At 38.0% G+C, this 19,904-nt stretch overlaps 1 protein-coding gene across 1 annotated transcript in view; it reads left to right on the top strand.

Moving 5' to 3' along the window:
• Positions 1–555, top strand: part of ZBTB20 (zinc finger and BTB domain containing 20) — a 37,404-nt gene extending 36,849 nt beyond the window's left edge. The window contains exon 3 of the mRNA XM_015413576.1: positions 137–555. Within this exon, the coding sequence (XP_015269062.1) occupies positions 137–555 (419 nt within the window). The remainder of the gene's footprint in view (positions 1–136) is intronic.
• Positions 556–19,904: the final 19,349 nt, after the last annotated feature.

The following is a 19,904-nucleotide window of genomic DNA, read 5'->3' as shown; positions in this document are numbered from 1 at the left end:
GGTTCTGCTGAATGAGCATCACAGAGAGTGCCAGGAAGCCAGAACCCTGTTAATTGCAAAGCTTTATTTAATTGATGTTAATTCTTTTCTTCTTTTGTCCCTCTGTCTCCTCCTTCTCCCTTATGCCAATATGCAGGTGAGAAACCCCACCAATGCAGCATTTGTTGGCGATCCTTCTCTTTAAAGGATTACCTTATCAAACACATGGTGACTCACACTGGTGTCAGAGCTTACCAATGCAGCATCTGTAACAAGCGTTTCACCCAGAAGAGCTCCCTAAATGTGCACATGAGGCTCCACCGTGGGGAGAAATCCTATGAATGCTACATCTGCAAGAAAAAATTCTCACACAAGACTCTGCTTGAAAGACATGTGGCTCTGCACAGTGCCACCAATGGAACACCTAGCACAACAGGCACAGGTGCGAGGGCTCTCCCTGCTGGAGTGTTGGCCTGCACAGAGGGAACCACGTATGTCTGCTCCGTCTGTCCAGCTAAGTTTGACCAAATTGAGCATTTTAATGACCACATGAGGATGCATGTTTCAGATGGATAAGTTAAGTCTGTTCTCTGTTTTGAACAACATCAAAATCCAACCAGAGAAACAACAACAAAAAGCTATGGCACTAGAATTTAAGATTTTTTTTTCATTTTTACTTTTTTTGTTTGTTAATTTCATTTCATTTTTTGTACTACATGAAGAACTGTTTTTTGCCTGCTGGTACATTACATTTCTGAAGGCTGGGTGAATAGTAATAATCCCAGTCTTCCTTTGATGGTGGCCTTAAGGCCAGGTAGTGCTTCAGGGGATCTACTGGTTGGATCTCTAGCTACTGGCCTCTAAATACAACCCTTCTTTACTACAAAAAAAACTTATAAAAATCTTTTTTTGTCACTTATGAAGAGCACTACAAAAAAAAATCAACAAAAGCAGAAATATATTATGAAATCTACAAGGCCTACTGTCGTAAATACACCGCTTGCAGTGTTTCAATGGACAGATGCATAATTCTGACCGCTTTGGACTTCACAGTATCCAGTTAAAACTGTGGAATAGAACCTTATGGTTGAGCAACAACCACAGAAAACAGGCCCTTCTGGTTTCCACCATTAGTCTTGCTATTATAAAAGGGCTGTGGAGAAGGGCAAGGGAGTTTGGGTTGGATGGTGTGGAGTCCCTGCAGGATGGGGAAGGAGAATCATAAGTTCCTCTTGTGGATTCTGTTCCATTCCACACATTCTGATTCACAATCCCCAACTTCCCCCACCCACTAACACCAACACCATCTTTCATCAAAAGCTAGGAACAATGAGGTAAGAATGAGGTGAGCAAAAGTGGCTTTTTTTGTAATTTATTCAGTGTCTTTGCTGAGCCTACGGCCTCAGCACAATCAAGGGGACTTTTGCAGATATCAAAGAAAAATTGCAAAAGGAAAATATTTCAAGAGGGTTTTTTTCACCTAGTCTTCTAGGTATCAGAAAAGGATAAGCTCCCACAATCCTTTGGGAGTAAGAATCAAAAGGCTGCATCAAGATTTATTCTTGTGGAGGGAAGTGTACTAAAAGGTGGGTGGGGAATAATGAAAAAGAATTCTCAAGATTTTTTTTATTCAAAGTTTTATAGAGGGACAGAAGTGCTGTTTACCAGATAGAGTGCTGATTTTTTAAAAAAATATATTTACAACAGTATTTGTGTAAAAAAACCAGAAAACAAAGTGTAACCTTGTTAAAGTAATATTTGTTTTTATCTTTTGTTTTGCATACACTGCCACTAATACCTGCTCAATTATATAACTGGTATTATATACAAAATATGTGTGTGTGCATATATATATATACATACATATGAATATTTTATATATACACACACACATATATATATATTTGATTTTAGATAAAGACTGTTAAGATTAGGTATCCTACTTCCAGATAGCAAGAGGGAAAAGCAGGGTGAGGTGATCCTGATGTTTGGTTTCAGAGAAAAGAAAATATTTGTCATCTTTGTTTTGTCATTGTTTTCCTCTGTGCTTTTATTAATTTGAGAATAGCAGCCCAGAAGCAGAGTGGTATTATATGTGATTTCATCTACCATATTCTGTCTATGTTCTTGGGTGCCATTTGAACAGGTGTTCAAATTTGGGCATGGTATGCTTAGTCCTTTCTTGTAAATTCTTCTACGATGTTGATGAAAGGAGATTTTTGTTCAGAAGAAAGATTTTGAACACAATTTATTTGGTCTTTGGGATATGAATTTGATTTTACTCATAAATTCTGGGAGTCTCTGGGGGGGTTATTTCAGTTTAAATGGCCATTTGTAGAAACGTGGAGATTTGTCTGCTGTATTGTTCTTATACACTTTATTGTTCCATCTGCAATCTTCCATAGTTTTATGAGAAATGGATCCCATTTCTCTGGTTTACATAGATGCCAAAATTGTGCGCTTTTTTCCATTGCAAACAGAACTAATTTTCCCTCTTTTTTTGTCAGCAAAAATGTTAAAGCTAAGGGCCACACCTTGCATGCATAATACACATTTAAGATTCCTTTTATTCTGCTTTGGCATTCATGAACTTCTCCCCTTTCCTAGAGGAGTTTTGAGAATTTGTCACTCAAGACTGCCTGTCACTGTTAGGGTGCCCAGTTAAATTGGATCAGTTGTCTATTAATATTATCTAGAAAGCATTTGTCCTGTATCTTGGTACAATAATTAATAGTCCAGGCAGAGAAACATCTAACAATTATGTGCATAAACAGAAAAGATGTATATTCTACGCTGATTTAACTGGTACTACTTTCCTAAGCATGTCTGTGTGGCAGTAGGTTCCATGGCAATCAGTGGAACCTGCTCCATATAAAATCTCCAGGAGAAGGGTGCCAGATTTTCTAAAGTCTAAGAGTTTCATGAGACACTGCTCCATGTCAAGTATATTTACCCTTTGTTTTTACTTAAATCCTGACTATTCCTTCTCTTTCTGTGTCTGTAATTTAGCTAAAATGAAAGAAATTGTTGGGTATCATACACCATTAATGATTTGGTAAAAAATATTGTCTGATTTCTTGGCTTAGTATTTGTTACAGTCTACATAGGTTGTTTTCAAAACCGTAATGAAGCATAACTGAGAATCACATTTGTTTTGTAAAAGCTGATTTTATAGGGACACCCAACTTTTAAACAAATTATCTGCACAAATGAATTGACCTTACTCTGCCTACGAATTATTTTAACAGTGTAGATGTTGTCTCACTCACTAGTAAAAAAGTAGAATATCCAAGTCTTAAACAAATTAAATAGCATATAGTCATAGATTTCAGCATGAATTGCAACCTCATAATTGTCCCAGTTGAGCAAGGGGATGTACACATGGTACTGTTCTTTTACTGATTGAATGGGGAAGCTCATGTTTATAGGAACTGCATCCCTCTAAACTTCTGAATTGAGAAAAATATGTTTAAAATTGGAATGTAAAATAAGACTGATTACTAAACCAAGGGCAAATAATAGCTGAATCAGAAGGAAGTATATTTGAAAATGTGTGACAGTTTCTTTTGAAAGAAAAGCATTTTGAGTATAAGAATCATGCCTGAGTGTGAATTTTTCATTCATGTTTAAGCAACATTTCAATTTATAGACAAAGATGTGAATCTGCATTATACTAAATCAAACTATTAATCTCACTCAGTATTCTCTACTCCTACTCTGGTTGGTAAGGTTTCAGACACAGAAACCTGTAGGCTGAGAATATTGGAGATGCCAAGAACTGAATTTGGGAAGTTCTGCATGAGAACCAAGTGCTCTGCCACTGAACCACAGCCCCACCCCCAGCATTTCAGGGTTCCCCCCCCCAATGATCTATTTGCCATATGAAGCCTTGAAACAAACAGAAGATACTTGCTTCACATGACAAAACAGGGGCAAGCAATCCTGAGATCTGTGAAACGAAGTTTGAGTCCAGTGATACCTTTAAGACTAACAAAGTTTTATTCTGGGTGTAAGTTTTTGTGTGCATGCACACTTCTTCAGGTCTTGATCTTGAAATTTGTGAGTTCCTATAGCCCTTTTCAGACATTATGTGACCATTTGTACCAGACAAGTGTACTACACATGGTCTGAAAGGGGCCGTGCAGGGATTTTTCACCTTGGTCCCCACATACTCAATTCCAGATTAATCTGGGTTCTGGTTCTGAAACTGGAATATACATACATTGACCCTTTCAGAAGAAATGCAATCATGCATTATCAGGAGTATTGCGTGTAGCTCATTTGTCCCATACACATGGTCAAACTTAATAACTGAACAGGACTTAAGTAGTTAACCCATGGTAACTAGAGGAAGATTTGCTATGAAAACCAATCACTTTCTGATTTTAACTCACCTTCCCTTCCCAGGTATTATTTCTCATACAAAAGTCAGTATGAGGATATGATCAATGCATACTAATAATGTGGTGTCCGTTTGCAAATGGATGGTATCCATCAAGAATAAAGAGCCACACTAAGTTTTCGCTGCAGCTCAGCTTTTTAACTGTATCAGTTTTTCCCCTCCCTTACACACAGTATCACTTGTACTTGCTGGTTGTTGTTTTCTTGGGTTTTCTTCATTTCCCCCCTGGTTTTTCAGACCTGCTTTTCAGGGGACTGCAAAAGCACAAGAATTTTTTTTAAAACCCTCTGTCCAGAAAAGCCCAAAGACTCTTCAGTCATCTACCAGGCTAGGTGGAAGAGTGGTCTAAGCACCCCTATCTTCCACCATGTACAATGTGGGTGCTTCGTGCAGAGGCTTACATTCAAAGTTCCCCTATTAACTTAATCTACACCCCTTCTCTGTTTTGAAGAATCATGTAGAATGAAGGGCATGTCTCCGTGTGGAGTGTCTGCATCTTATTTTACCTGAGATGTATTGTGGAAGTTAGGGGCACCTCTACTATTCCAGTGCTAAGCAAACAAGCTCTGTAAGGTTTAAAACAAGAAGTAAGCTATGCTATTTATTTAAAACATTCTGAACCTGGTTTGTCCACATGCAAACTCAAGACTATCTAGATGAAAATTTGATCTGCTGAAGAGTAGAGTAGTTTTAGGATCCGAAATAAACTTAATAGGCACAATCCAAAAGTTATTTTCTGCAATTGTAGGTACACCAGTAGAAGATGGATGGTTTTCCCTGATTCCCCACATCCCCAGTTTCCCCCCCCCCATGCTATTTCTGAGGGTGACCTGTTTCCCAGTCAGAGATCCAGAGGAGTTAGCTGTGTTAGTCTGTTTCTGCAAACTGGTAAAAAGCCGAGTAGCACCTTTAAGAGTAACAAACTTTATTGTAGCATCTGACAAAGAGAGCCGTGTTTCTCAAAAGCTTATGCTACAATAAATTTTGTTAGTCTTAAAGATGCTACTGGGCTGTTTCCCAGTGGCAGCCTTTGAGTGAGACCTGAACAGGCTGCAGCTCCACCTCCCTCTTCTGCTGGCTAAAATACCTTACTCTGGTGGAAAGTGACATTTGGACATTTGGATTCAGAGGTTCCAGTTATGTCACTTTATCTATTAATTTCACTGCAGAGTTTTAGTTGTGTATAATCTGTGAAAAATATCACATTTCAGTATCCTACTATATTTGATGTCCTAAAAATATGCTGTTTCCCACTTACCTATTTTCTTCTCACCCTGACCTGGATAGCCCAGGCTAGCCCAATCTCATCAGATCTCAGAAGCAACACAGGGTTGGCCCTGGCTAGTAAATGGATGGAAGACCTCCATGAAATACCAGGGTCGTGATGTGGATGCAGGCAATGGCAAAACACTTCTGAATGTCTCTTGCCTTGAAAACCCTATGGGGTTGCCATAAGCCAGCTGTGACTTGATGGCATTTTCCACCACCACCATCTTCTTCTCAGCTCTATTTGCATTCTTTGCTCCAGAATCTCATCTAAATTGACAAAGCTAAAGCAGTAGGCTTTATGTTGGTGGTTCCCATGGGTACAACTGTGGTTTAGAAAGATCCAAAGCCCTACAAGTCTGCTGTGTGGAAACAGAGTTCTACTCCTATGCACAGTACTCTGAAGTATTGAGAGAACAGACAATCCCTCATTAAGGATGCTTAAACCTACTGGTTCCTACAGATTTATGCACACCTTAACATGGTTGGATGATAGCTCCTTAATTTAAATCTTCATAATTACAAATACGCAGATTTATCATAGAGTCATTTACTAGTTTTTCTGAATCCTAACAATTTGATATCTAAATGACTGCATTGGTGTTGAATATTACAGAAAAATGTGCTGTGTACATTTTTTTTCCTGTTTTAAACATTTGCACTGAATTTTACCAAACTTCCATTTCTGAATTAGTGAAGCAAAGAATAACAGTAATCTTCTTTTTAATATTCTTAAACATTCTAGTAGAAAATTTTGTACCTGTAAAGAACAGAAAGCCAAGCCAAGCTTCACTGTCTTTGTGAGAAATGGGGGAAACCCTTTTTTCCCTATAATGTAAGTTTTCCTGTTTGTTTCTGGTCGAAGGAGTCAATTCAGACTGCAAATATTATAAAGTTATGCCCCATAGGTACTTTATAGGTTCAGTGGTGTAGTACTGGGGGTTTTTGCGTGTTACCATATACAGAAAAGTGGATGATGAAATGACTCACACTTTTGATTTTTGCCACATGTTGTTCTATCTAAATAGGAAAGCTCTGCATTTTCTCTGTGGGAAGATGCTTTGTTGGCAGATGTGCAACATCCAGAGGTCATTTCGGGGGGGAACGCAGTGGGGGCGGGGCACATGATGAAGCCCCGCCCCCTGCTTCCGGCCGCCCCACTTCCAGCCCTCATTCAGCCAGGATGCAACATCACTTTTCAGACTAGGCTGAAAATGCTGAAGTTGAAATCAGTAATACATTTGCTTTTGACTCCATACCATAATGTGTAGCAGGGCATTTATTTAAACCCAACCTGCCAGAAGTGGTTCCAGGGAAGAAAAAGGTTCTACAATCTGACTGCCATATCTACTCCACCACTACACTGACCCAGAAATCACTTGGTTTACTGAGTGGACTACCAGTGAAGAAAGCAAAAGGTACCATTTTTTATTGGAACAGATGTACTAAACAGATGCATACATGGTCTTCTAATGTAGCCATGTCTTTAAAATTGTCATCTAATTGGATGTATACTTCAAGTAAGTATACTTCATATTCCATATGAATAATGTGATTAATTGCATTAACTTGGACTCAGTTTAGATTTGGGCCAGTGAAGTTATCAGGAATATGACAAGGCCTTCCCCAATTCCTTTGCAACTTACTGCTCCCCTCCAAATATGGCAGTGAGAATGATTGCTACTATAGGGTTGGCCCCAATAATCTTTTCTGATGGGTGAAAAATGAAGGAAGGGTTCCCTTTCACCACCCCAAAAAAAAAAGAGGAAACAATGTTGTAAGGAGGGGAATTGAATGAAAAAGCTTGCTGGATCCAGCCTATAATCTTAAATATGGGCCGTCCATCAGGATCTTTAGGAATGCGTTTTCACAATTTCTGAGCCTTCACTGTCACAGCTGTAGCAGCTCTTCTCATTGTTTCCACCAGACAAGTTTAACAGTAAAAGAAAGGGACTGGTAGTGGCAGTCTCTGGGGATTGCAAACTGAGCCCAAATTAAATGAGGTTTGGGCTTGGTTTGTAATTTGCTCAGAAATTTTTAATGGGATGTTTGTAATCCAAAATTTCCCAGTTTCAAGCAGTTCAAATGCTATTCCTTGTCTGAGGGCCGCCTGCACAGCAGTCCCTATAGGCAGGTGAATATACGGTTGGTGCAAATTCAGGTTCTTTGTTTGTCAAAAGTACATTTTAGAAAGACTGACGTTCCTTGGAATTGTTTCCCTTTAAATATCAATATAGTATATTCCTGAACCTTTCTGAGAAATGCTGGTTTCCTAGGAATTGTATATCATCTCTAATATATGAAAGCTAGAAAGTGAAGTGGACTATTAGCACTTTCAGGGAGCAAGCCTAAGAAGGTCTGCACAGAACTAACTCTCATTTTATTGAATGGAGCTTAGTCCTAGGACAGAGCTCTTAGGATTGTATAGTCATCCTAGTTCACCTACTTCACCCTATATAGGATATGGCAACTAGCACCCATTAATCTTTCTGAAGCCTAACCACCATAATCAATTAAATCAGAAATAAGTAAAATCATAACTTATAACACATTTTAAAAGCTGTAACAGTTCCACAGAAATCAAACAACACAGTGATACAGTGATCTTCATAACATCCCCTAATATTGTCATTTGAAAAATATTAAAATCAGGGGCAAAAGCAGTAAATGAGAGCTGTTTTGTATATGTCAAAAACACTTCTGATAATGTAGCAGAATTATAGACAAGGAATGATATGAACCCATCACATTTTGAAAATAAAATGCACTCCTTTTTTGAGTGACTGACAGTAAAGCTGTTCACTACTTCTTTTCTCTTCCACATTCAATAACGTGGATTTGAACTCAGTCAAAAAGTTATCCTGGATGCTCCCAATTTCCCACTAAGAAAAAAGCTAACTTTTACAATTGCCTAACTTATTTACAGATCTGATTGCTACTCCTACATAGTCCTACATAGAGTTGGGGGGGGAGGTCAAATGTACACAATTGTATTGTTTTGTTTTTTGAAAATGGGAGAGGAGCACAGTTGAAAATAATATTTATTCCATACCTATCTGCTGATGGGCATCTTAACCTTAGCTTCATGAAGTTATCCTAAAATATTAAATAGATCATCCCCTAGCACTGTAATAAAATATTCAAGAAAGTGGTGTGATGAAGTGGAAATTTCTTTGGGAAGCAATTATATTGCAGCCTTATGAAGGATTGCTGCCTTAAATCAAACAAACAGAAATACTTTAAAGAGGGAGGAGTGTATTATTTTTTATACCTACAAGACTATATATGATTTTAAAATATTCTGTTGTATGAAATACTGTAAGTTTTATTTTGATTTAAAACTGTGTGATAGCATGTGGAGTAGGAATGGTTAAGTGAGCTGTGAAAAGTCCAGTAGCTGGGAAGTATTAGTGCTACTACTAAAGTAGTTGTTATCTGTTTGCACTGTGCAGTGCCTCTTGGGCATAGGTTAACTAACCAACAGTAGTTTGGACAAATTTTTCCGTCATAATATTTTCTTGATATTAACTTTGCAAGTAAGTCCCTAACTCAATCATGGGTTGAATTATTTCACCCAAATGTAGGCTTCATGATTTGCACATAGTACAAAATGCCAGATTAGACATGATGTAGATCTGACCCAATGACGTAGAAAGTGGAGCAGAAGATCTGATTTAAAGACCAAAAGGGGTTCTTAAGTGAGGACTGCAGAACCCTCCAAACTGCTGCTCATCTCCTATCAGCTTCAAGGGCCTTTTTTGTACCCGAGTATAATTCTGTGCTGCAGAACCCTCCAAACTGCTGCTCATCTATCGGCTTCAAGGGCTTTTTTTGTACCCGAGTATAATTCTGTACAGTTTGGCTGAGAAGAAAAATCTCATTAAAAAGCAGACTAAAAGAAAGTCAGTAGGAAGGTAGAAGGTTCTGCAGTTTTCCACTGCGGACTCCAAGTACTATTAAAACAGACATACTCCAGCTCCTCTGTCTACATGATTAGAACTGATCAAGGCTTTTTTTGTAGAAAAAGCCCAACAGGAACTCATTAGCATAATAGGCCACACCCAACAGCAGAAACTAATTAGCATATTAGGCCACACCCTGACAGTACAGTTCATTAGCATATTAGGCCACACTCCCATGCCTTCCCTTGGCTTGCCTGGGCAAGCCGGCCGTTGGACAGGCCAGGGAAGGCACGGGGAGGCATTTAAATGCCTCCCCAATCCTTCCAGGGGCCCCCCAGCCCACCCACCACCTCAGAGTAACTGGGGGAGGGGTTGTTGCTCTCCAGGCCTTCCCTCTGTAGCCACGCACACAGAGGTTTTGGTTGTAGAGGGCGTGGCCAACTCTGAAGCCAACCGGAACTCCGTTCCTCTGCGTTCCATTCCTGCCCAAAAATAGCCCTGGAACTGATGCAAGTTTAGACACACATACCTGGCCCTGTCACATCTACTTAATTAGTACAATGTGCTTGGAAGACAATAAAGGTCCACAAACTTGATGTTTTTCACTCTGCAGCAAGTATTGTGCATATTGGCATCCAAGTTACTCATTTCTTTTTACAGTGAAAATATTATAACAGAATTTCAAGGCTAGCATATTACATTCTTTTCCAAACACAATTATCCAAGGTCTGTTCTTAGTTCATATAATTGGAATTCAACTATACTGGATGCAGGAACATGTTATCAGGCTCAAAATTTGGATTGCTGTAACATCTCATTATTGCCATGGTACAACTGTATCATTGTGCCTACAAGCTGGTATAGTAGGTTAGTTGTTCCATGGTAATAATGAGAGGGTACAGTAAAGTATAGATGACGCTTAAACACAGAGGTGGCAGCAAGAATTAGTCCTTGAGACGTTCACCACTGCTGCTGGTCCTGGGCAAGTGAGGCAAGCAATTTTTTAATTCCTTCCACTTCTCATGTAGCCAACATTGGTGATTTCCACCTAATGCAGTATTGCAAAAATGCTTTTCACAGATGGTTCATAACTGACAAGGTGCTAACTAGATAAGCATTTTTTTCAATACTGTATAGTCATCTAACTTGCTGCTGTTTGGTGATAATCAGGTGCATTTTCAGATTCCTGCTTTTAATTAAAAGGCCTGATCATCTAAAGTCACTTCATACAAGAAGTATGTGGCATTTATATCATCACTGTATTTTTGTTTCTGAAATATTTCAAGGATCTATAATATTTAGCATTATGCATGGTACCGCAGCAAATTTTATGAAGAATTGTAACAGGTGTTCATTTTGTTGAAACTGGGCATCCCTTCTCTAATTTTCTGATCTAAATTGGCTAGTTCTCACTGAATAAGTTGCTTATTTTAATGGATGTCACATTTATATGTAAGGGGGTGCAGCAATTGCAGCTATGATTATGGTGCTAACATCTTATATTGCAATGGACTTGTGGCCTTGAAACTTTACCACAAATACTACAAGCATGACCAAACCTATAAGTCTCCCTAGTCACCATCTTCTTATCCATCTGGGAATGGGATGAACAAAGCATCTTACAGATCTCTCTTTTGTCCTATAAAATGCCTGAAAGGGAGGAGGCTTCTTCTGTTTTCTTCCTTTAGAAGTTCCTATGTGCTGCCTGTGGTGCATGCACGCACACACATCTGCCTTTGGGCTCTCTTTGCCTTTCTTACCAGACTCAGAGGAGCTGCAAACAGATATAATGGTCAAGGAAGAAAAAGACAATGAGCTATGAGTCTGTACATATGTGTGTATACATCAGAAGGAGAAGATCCCCTCTTCTTTTCCTCTCTTCCCAGAGAAATAGCCAACTGTCTCTTGCCACAAAATGACTGTTTGCAACTCAGTCCTCTCATCTTTACTTAGAAAGTAAGTTCCTCTAGGTTGGATACAAACATGCTATTTCACCTGCATAACAGCAGTTACTGCATTGGTTTTTTCCCTCTCCCAGTGCAGACCTTCTCTTTGCCCTCCATCTTGTTTTTTTGGGGTTGCTTGACCTTGATAGTAAGAATTGGGTGGGGCACTTGGTGGGTTGCATTATGAATGGGGAGAGAGGGAAATCATGCTTTGCTAGCTTCACTCTGCTAGTAGTAGTTTGGACCTAGCCAAAGGGTTTAATGGAGCATATTCTCAAATAAGTGAGTGTGCATGGCACTGTCGTCTTATATTGCTATCGTCTGCACCCTAACTTATGAGTAAGTGCTGTTGAGCTTGTCATTAGAGTTACTTTCATATAAACATGCATAGGCTTGGGCTTAGCTCCTCAAGGTCACCTATGAACAGCAACTGATGAAATTTCTGCCCTCCTCACCACGGACAATCCTCTCATCACAGCATTCGCTTTCCCTCCTTCACCAATAAGGAGTTTTCTTATTTTGGCAGCCACACTCCAAAGCCTCAGCATAGAAAAGGACATTTTTGAACTGGGAGACTTTGGGCCAGGGATCCCAAAGAAATGTACTGGAGCTAGAAGGAGTTTGGTTACACATGTTGATTGTAAATGACTAGCCAAATATTTGGCTCCAATCCTCCAATGATCCCTAATGCACTATGGATAAACATAGATTAACACTATGTATCTTTTAGACCAGCAAATCCATCTCTGTGAGACAAACACTGTCAAGCAGTTGTCTGGGTGAATGCTAAGAACTGATTTCAGATTTAGTCCACTGTATATTCATATGTTAAGATGCCAATTTCACAGGGCTGGATAAACATGCCTTTCAGAGCCTCCTGTGGCCTTAAAGTACTGCCAAGGTTACCTGGCATATTTTCTCCTGTAACAGGTGTATTTACATATGAATATTTGATGACTTCCCTTTACCAGTTTTTGCTTGTTTTAGAGAGTTAGGTCAAAGGTAAATGAGGGGGCTCAAAGCACTGAAATAATAACTGTATTTTTCTGTCCTCAACTTCAGTTAAGATGACATGACGTTATTAAATTACCATAATGAATATTCATGCCAGCCAAGTACTTCAGTCCATCGCCTACTGTTGATCAGGGCCTTCCCTGTTCCCTGTAATATACATTGAATTGATACGTGCATGTACATTTATACATAACCTTTGTATTTTTGGTAGTTAATGCTCCCGAAACCAATGTGGCCTTGCCTGCATTTTTCCAAGAATAAATCTTCTTCATTTAATCTAGTAGAACATTATATTATCGAGTTCAAGAAGAATTGGTGGAACATTCTAGTGATGTCCAACATCTTCTCTCTATATTTGAGAACTCAGTCCCAAAACATACTCTGTTCCTGATTATAAAGTGAGTTACGAGAGCTGGTTAGTCTACAGCAGCCTGTGTTACAAATACAGTGGCTTTCTCCACTAGTTTCCTTTGCTCCAGAATTCTTTTGCTTCATTGAAGATTTTGTGACATAGTGGGGGGGGGGGTTCTTAGAAAACTGATTAAGCTTCCTTGTGTTGGTGGTATTTCTGCCTCCCCCCTCTTTTTAACTGTAACAATGAATGCAACAAGGTTGTTTATTCACGGGGTGGGGGATTTTTTTTTGTTAATAATTGTACATTGTCTTTTCATAATCAAAATGTCAGTGACCATAAATGTATTTTTCCCCTGGAATGTTTTAAAATAAAATAGCACTAGCAACTTAGCGGAAGAGGACAAGTTGCTATTTAGCTCTGTTTAGTTAAATACATAATACTACAATACAGTATTTGTTAAAAAATTAGAGCATAAGTACACAATATATACAACTCTGTATCACTATATAAAACATCCGTATATATACTACACATACAGTATATTCATTTGTACTCTTGAATCTGCCTGTAACTGTAGGGTAACAAAGATTTTCACAGCTATTATTCATCATTCACCTACAAAGTTATCTTGATACATTTAATAATTAGCTAGACTGCTTTTTATATTAGAAGTTTCTGCGTTGGCTTCATGTATTTTCACTGTTTTATTTTCACAGCTATTATTCATCATTCACCTGCAAAGTTATCTTGATAATTTAATAATTAGTTAGACTGCTTTTTATATTAGAAGTTTCTGTGTTGGCTTCATGTATTTTCACTGTTTAAAAAAAATTAATTTGCTTAGGAAAGCATAGGAGAGTGAAACGGAGGAAAAGCAATGCAGTATTATTATTTTAAAGCCAAAATTTATTATCTTTGTGCATTAGAAGTTCAAGGAAGCAAAACAAATGAAAACATTCATTTTTCTCTGCAGACATGAGATCCAGGATTGGTTTGTGCATGCAAAATATATGATAGGCTTCCCCCTTCCACTGTTGATGTGATGCCTTTCCTCCAGAGTAAAAATAAAAAGTGACTGTGCAATGTTGGTTTGAACATCATCCTAATTTTGAATCCAGTTAGTGAAATTTCTCTTGACCACACTGGAGTCACAGGTACAATTACATGTATCTGCTGATATTGGCATTTGTGATAACATCTTTGATTCAAATTTGGTGTTTTTTAACAGGAGCCTGCATAAAATAATTAAGAAAAGTATTTTTCATTATTTTTCATTTTAACAGCACTATCTTTGGCAGAGTTGCACCCATTAACTTAAATGGATTTAGAAGACTTTAAGTCTGCTCAGGAAAGCACTGTAACTGCTGCTTTAATTTCTCCATGAAGCATTACACAAACATAGTGAGGTTTAGGCTAATTATTTCACAAAGTCTAACCTTTATTTCCTGGGTAAATAGCTGGAATGAGTTCAAGAGCCATGCCATCACAGAAAATTGCAGGAAACATTTTAAGTCCCTTTTGACCTTATGCCCCCAGTGCTTTGGTCAACAGATGGACTCATACTTCATGGCATAATGAGGTCTTAATATTAGTTCTGGGCTGTGTGAATATGAAATAAAGCGTTTCTATTTTGGCTAGGTCCATTTATGATAAACTTTACTCCATTTCCTATGGTTTATTGTATACCAAGTTAAAGTCTGGCTTACGAATAATCATTTGGTTCGTTGCCTATAGTTAGTAGGGATCACACAGCTGGTGTAGGGGAGCTTAACGAAAACTAGCTTCATTTTTCTTTTCATCCCCAAGTAACTAATATAGATGTGTGTGATTGGACAGATCATCTAGTTAAAATTTTGTAGGTTAGTAACTTTTGTGGACTTATTTGCAGGACTAGTTTCAGTCCTTTAAAGCAACTAAAATATATATCTACTAGATTTAATTATTCAGAACATTTAAAAGTATTAGTTGGAATGAATTGTTGTTGAGTGCTGTTCTATTTGGCATTTCACTCACATAAACAGCAACTGAGCACGTGCTACTAGGGGCTGAAAAAATTATGACCATAGCAGTTGCAGAACATTGAAGCAGGACTGAGAAATCTGAATATTGGTAGGAGTCGATTATACATGGTTTAATCTTGATAATCTGTAATAGCTGTTGTTTCATTGATGGCAGGTTCACACTAGTGTCCCTTTGTGTACTTTCGCTCATTGATGGCAGGTTCATACTAGTGTCCCTTGGTATACTTTCTCTGTTCATGGCTTTGAAAATGAGATCTCATTTCTTAACTCTCTCTATAGTTTTGAGTTCTCGGAATTTCTGGCTTAGGGAAATTAAAAAAAACCTTTACTTAAAGAGGCATTTTGGCTAATCGGTTTAACCCATTACTTGCCGTATTCGTAAAGTTATTCAGTGTTGACCTTGAATCAGATCTTCATGATTGTTCTGCATAGAAACTGTTCAGACTTTCCATTGTCTTATAAATTGCTCTTATAGAGTGCTTCTTCACTGCTTCTGATGACTCACATTCCCTGCCCTACCTTTGACAACCTTGCATCATGATCAGCTAGCTGTTGTAAAGGGATTATTAACTAATGCTGTGTCTTGTGGCCTCATTGCTGCCTTTTATAATGTATAATTTTTCTACAAAGCCATTGTGCTTATTTTACATGTATATAGTTTGCTACTTGCATTTTAAAATAAGGATTGGTCTTACAAACCAGATGGTACCAAATCTGTACATATTGTCTTTTAGAGACAGAGGCTGATTTAGCACTAGAGCTGCCTCGATGTTGCGCCGCCGTTTGCCCCGATACTATTGGTCCATTTCACACCCAAAGCTGCGGGGCTGCATTTTGGCTCGCGGCTTCGCCCGATTTCCCCCGCAGTTTCGTAATCCTGTTTTTTGAGGATCATGAAACTGCAGAGGAAATCGGGTGAAGCCGCTGATCAAATGCAGCCCCGCGGCTTCGGGTGTGAAATTGACCAATAGTATCGGGGCAAACAGCGGCACAACATCAAGGCAGCTCTAGTGCGAAATCAGCCAGATTCTCCTTTAGGGACTGCGCTTTCAGATTGCAGTGTGTTCAGGAGGCAGTTGTGTTGAAGAAAGTGAAACTTAACAAAATCACTGGTTGGTGAAAACTACTTTTACAAACATGTCCACCATAGTTAATAGTTAGACAAAAAAATTTCTTTACACAGCAGTATTTTAGAATTTTATTTTCTGAATAAATATGTGTGAACATAGAGAATTTATTATAAACTAGATAACCTTTTAAACCAGTCTTCAGCTGTTATTTTCTGTTCTTAACAAAATGCAAGTTTTAGGGATTTATTCAGACATCAAACGTTCCTTTGCGTATCATCAGACGTACATGCAGACAAATGTTGTTCAGCTTTATCTTAGCACATTGCTTATTATTGGTTTCCTTTCCCTCTTCCAATTGATTAATTCCGTTTACTGGGCACAATGTATATTGCAGGATCACATTCCAACAAAATGTAGTCTTTTATTCAGCAGACATTTTTACTCTTTTAAAAAATTACATGGATTTTGGATGTGATTCATCCAGTAATAATGTTGACAGAAGTGGAATTAATGCTTTGAGAAGTGTCTTCTTTCTACTCATTAGCATTAACGAAGGTTAAATAACTAGTTCATAGTCCCTCAGCATGTAGCCTTTACGAGCAGTAGGGTACAAAAGCATTTATGTGCAACCTACCATTGCTTGTGTGATCCAGCAACCACAAAATGTAATAGACAATCCCAGGAATGGTATGCGGATTGCATGCAACCTTCAGAAAACCACCCTACCATATAGACCTTTAACTCTAAGGTACTGTATGAACTGGCTTTAATCAAACGAGGAAAGTTTCTTCACTGAAATCCTTTCACCAAAATGAGGCACTTCACCAAAGAATGAAAGCAATAAAGCCAGCCCTGAATGCAAGGGATTGCTATGGTTTGTTATTAGTAAGAAAAGTTTAAAATCTTCACTGATGTTTAGGTGTTACTTTAACCATTTTTGTGATTTTGGCTGTAATCCTAAGAACACTTATTTAGCACCACTGAAAAAAATGGGGCTCACATCTAAGAAGACTTGCTCAGATTACTCCCTAAACCATCATTTTTGTTTATTAATTAGAAAATCTCCATATCTCTTGATGGCTGGCTTGTTTTAAAAGAAAGAAAAATTGTTCTTTTGTTGCATTGAACTTCAGATTACTTTCACTTTTAGCTAACAGGTGCTGAATCTCTCTCATTGCATTAAGTTTACAATTGGTCATGTCTTGTTGGAATACTCTGGATTATAACAGAAATCTCATGTATAATGGGTGAAGATTTGGTCATTGTTTCTCACTACGTAATTTTGCTAACTTCTCTTTTAAATAGCAAGTTTTACAAATAAAATAATGGCAGTAGCCCTGTTATTGTTTTTCAATAACAAGCCTTAACATTTTAATCTCAGACTTGTATGATCAAAGGATTGATCAAAAACAAAAGCTGTGTTCCTTGTATAATTTAGATTTTTTTGACGCCACATGTAGGCTACAGTGATGCCATGCAATCCTTGAAATAACTACTAAGAAAAAAAGTATTAAGCCTCACTGCTTCTTTGTTGGGTACCTAAAGCCGTCATTCTTTCCACAAGATTTTTAGTTGATTACATTTTAATTATTAATCTAATTAAAGATAACTAGGCATTCTAAATAGTAGACTCTTTAAGCATTTTAAACTGACTTACATAAAGACATTCAGTATGTAATGTGGCAATAAAGAAGTCTTAAAACAGGTGACATAATAGACCTTAAAACAATCTATGACTAAGTTATTTTCAGAGTGGACTAAGAATTCATATTAGTTGGATGGATCATCTCAGTAACACTTCATCCTGTTAGTAATACTTAATGATGCTAATAAGGTGACACATTTTTATTTCTCTTATAATAGTGTATTTCATGGGGGGCACAAAACATTCCAAGGCAGGTACTGTATCAGTACTTGGATCAGTGAGGTCCATAGATTTCCATATGAATGGAATATAAAAGCCTGCACTCTTGAAGATCTTGGACCTGGCAGAGGGACTAAAACCAGAAATAAGAATTAGTAGAACAGCTGTGCACCAGTGGAAGCACTTTAGCCATGGACATGGACTTTTTGGAGCCTAGCCATTGTAAACTGCTGGTTGTCCTAGCTGAATAATGCATACCAAATTTCATTTAAAAGAGTACAACCCTAGAACTGCTTACACGTGTTGTTTCATAATATCGAAGATATTTCCTAAATTTCTGAGAACTTATTGTAGGCTTGTCCTTTTTCCAGTAGCAGAATACAGGACAGGTTTGGAGAGACCCAAATATCACCACATCCAACTTTCACTGTTCTGTCTCATGTTTCTTTCTTCCTTATATCTGATATGGCATACCTCGTTTTGAATATTTCCTCCATTAAGAAGGAACACACTATGTTAAATATGAGAAGAACAAAATGGGCAACTTCTGGGTGATGTTAAACTTGAGCAAAATGACTTTGAATTAAGCAGCAGTAATCCCTCACATAATTAATTAGAGAAGATTAGACAAGAACAAAAAAATCATCCTGTTTTACATTTCTTTGCAAGTATTTACCTATTTACTTATTGCTCACCAAGGTAGCCTATTCTGCTTCCATAATTTCAGTGTCTCCCTCGCATGTTTGATTATTTTGAGTTTTAGAAACTTATTTCTGAAGGCTGTTGAGTGATGGAAACAATATCCAAAATGTAGTCCCTTTGTGTGCTTTTCAAAGTAATGTGCTACTAATGATTAACAAAGTGGAAAATCCCTGAAGATTTCTAATTAATTTTCATTACAGAAAAGGAAGAATGAGCACAGAAAATTTAAATAGGATCCTCTAATCCACTGGTACTTTTTATTATTTGTTATACTGTACTTTTCTTTTGGACTCTTGTTTTCCTATAATCTACTCTTCTGGCACAGTCATCCTGCAAAGGGCCTTAGGCGTTGGGGAGATTGAATATGGATGATGCATGTTGATTTTTTTCATTTTGCTATCTACTGAGAGTTGCTACTTTGAGTTGTTTGCACTGTAGGATCTTAGAATGGGCGCTGTTTAAAGTTGACTGTTGAGAACAGAAAAGCTATATATCTTGTCATGCATGCCCATTGCAATGCAGCCAACTTTAGAACCACTACTGACCTTTGCTTTATCCACTGAGTTCTCCCATCCATGTGGCACTCCTGTATCATGTCTTACTTGACTTCATGTATTTCCCATCTTTAAAACAAAGTGGCTTCTTTTAAGACAACACTATAGAAGTGAAGTGACATGATCACTATGGGATGATTAGAAATAAAGAGGAAATGAAAACAGATGTATGACAGTGTGACTGGAGGAGAACTGCATCTCCTTTCTTTATTTTGGATGCTTGTAATATGGGGTTAGGGAGGGATTTCCCTTACTTTTGGATAAGGCTTTTTTATTTTATTTTTTGCACTACGACTGCATTGTATTGCACTACTGAAATGTATTCATGGGATTAGAAAGGCCTAGGGTGTGATCTCTTTCAGGAGAAGGAGGGGGGAGGAGATAAATAGGAGCAAGCCTCTGCAGCCAATTCACGTCAGTCTCTCATCTAGCAAGGAAGGAATAAACTTACTCCATAGCAGTCTGCACTTGCAGACACTGATAACATGAATGGAAAGCCTTCTCTCTGCTATCAATGAAGTGGAAATAGGATACTTCTGGCTATCATTAATTGAACAAGATAGCACTGCAGCAGAAACAGAAGAGTTATCCTGCAGAAAGTGACTTCTAAATGATTATTGCATATAACAAATTGCCAGGTGGAAAGACTTATAAGAGCTTTTAGTTGTATTGTTAGCATGACAGAGTTGAAAGAGACCAAAGGGTCTAGTCGCCTACCCAAAGGGCAGAACTATTCAGCTATCCGCGGTTCACAGATCCTCCTATGCAATGTAGACCACAACGTGCCACAAGCTGAGAGAAGGTGCTTACACAGCAGATACCTTTGGGT

This window comes from Gekko japonicus, unplaced genomic scaffold (assembly GCF_001447785.1).
Source record: "Gekko japonicus isolate JY-2015 unplaced genomic scaffold, Gekko_japonicus_V1.1 scaffold273, whole genome shotgun sequence".
Classification (NCBI taxonomy): domain Eukaryota; kingdom Metazoa; phylum Chordata; class Lepidosauria; order Squamata; family Gekkonidae; genus Gekko; species Gekko japonicus.
The sequence above is the reverse complement of the archived record's forward strand: the minus strand, read 5'-3'. Positions and strand labels throughout refer to the sequence as shown.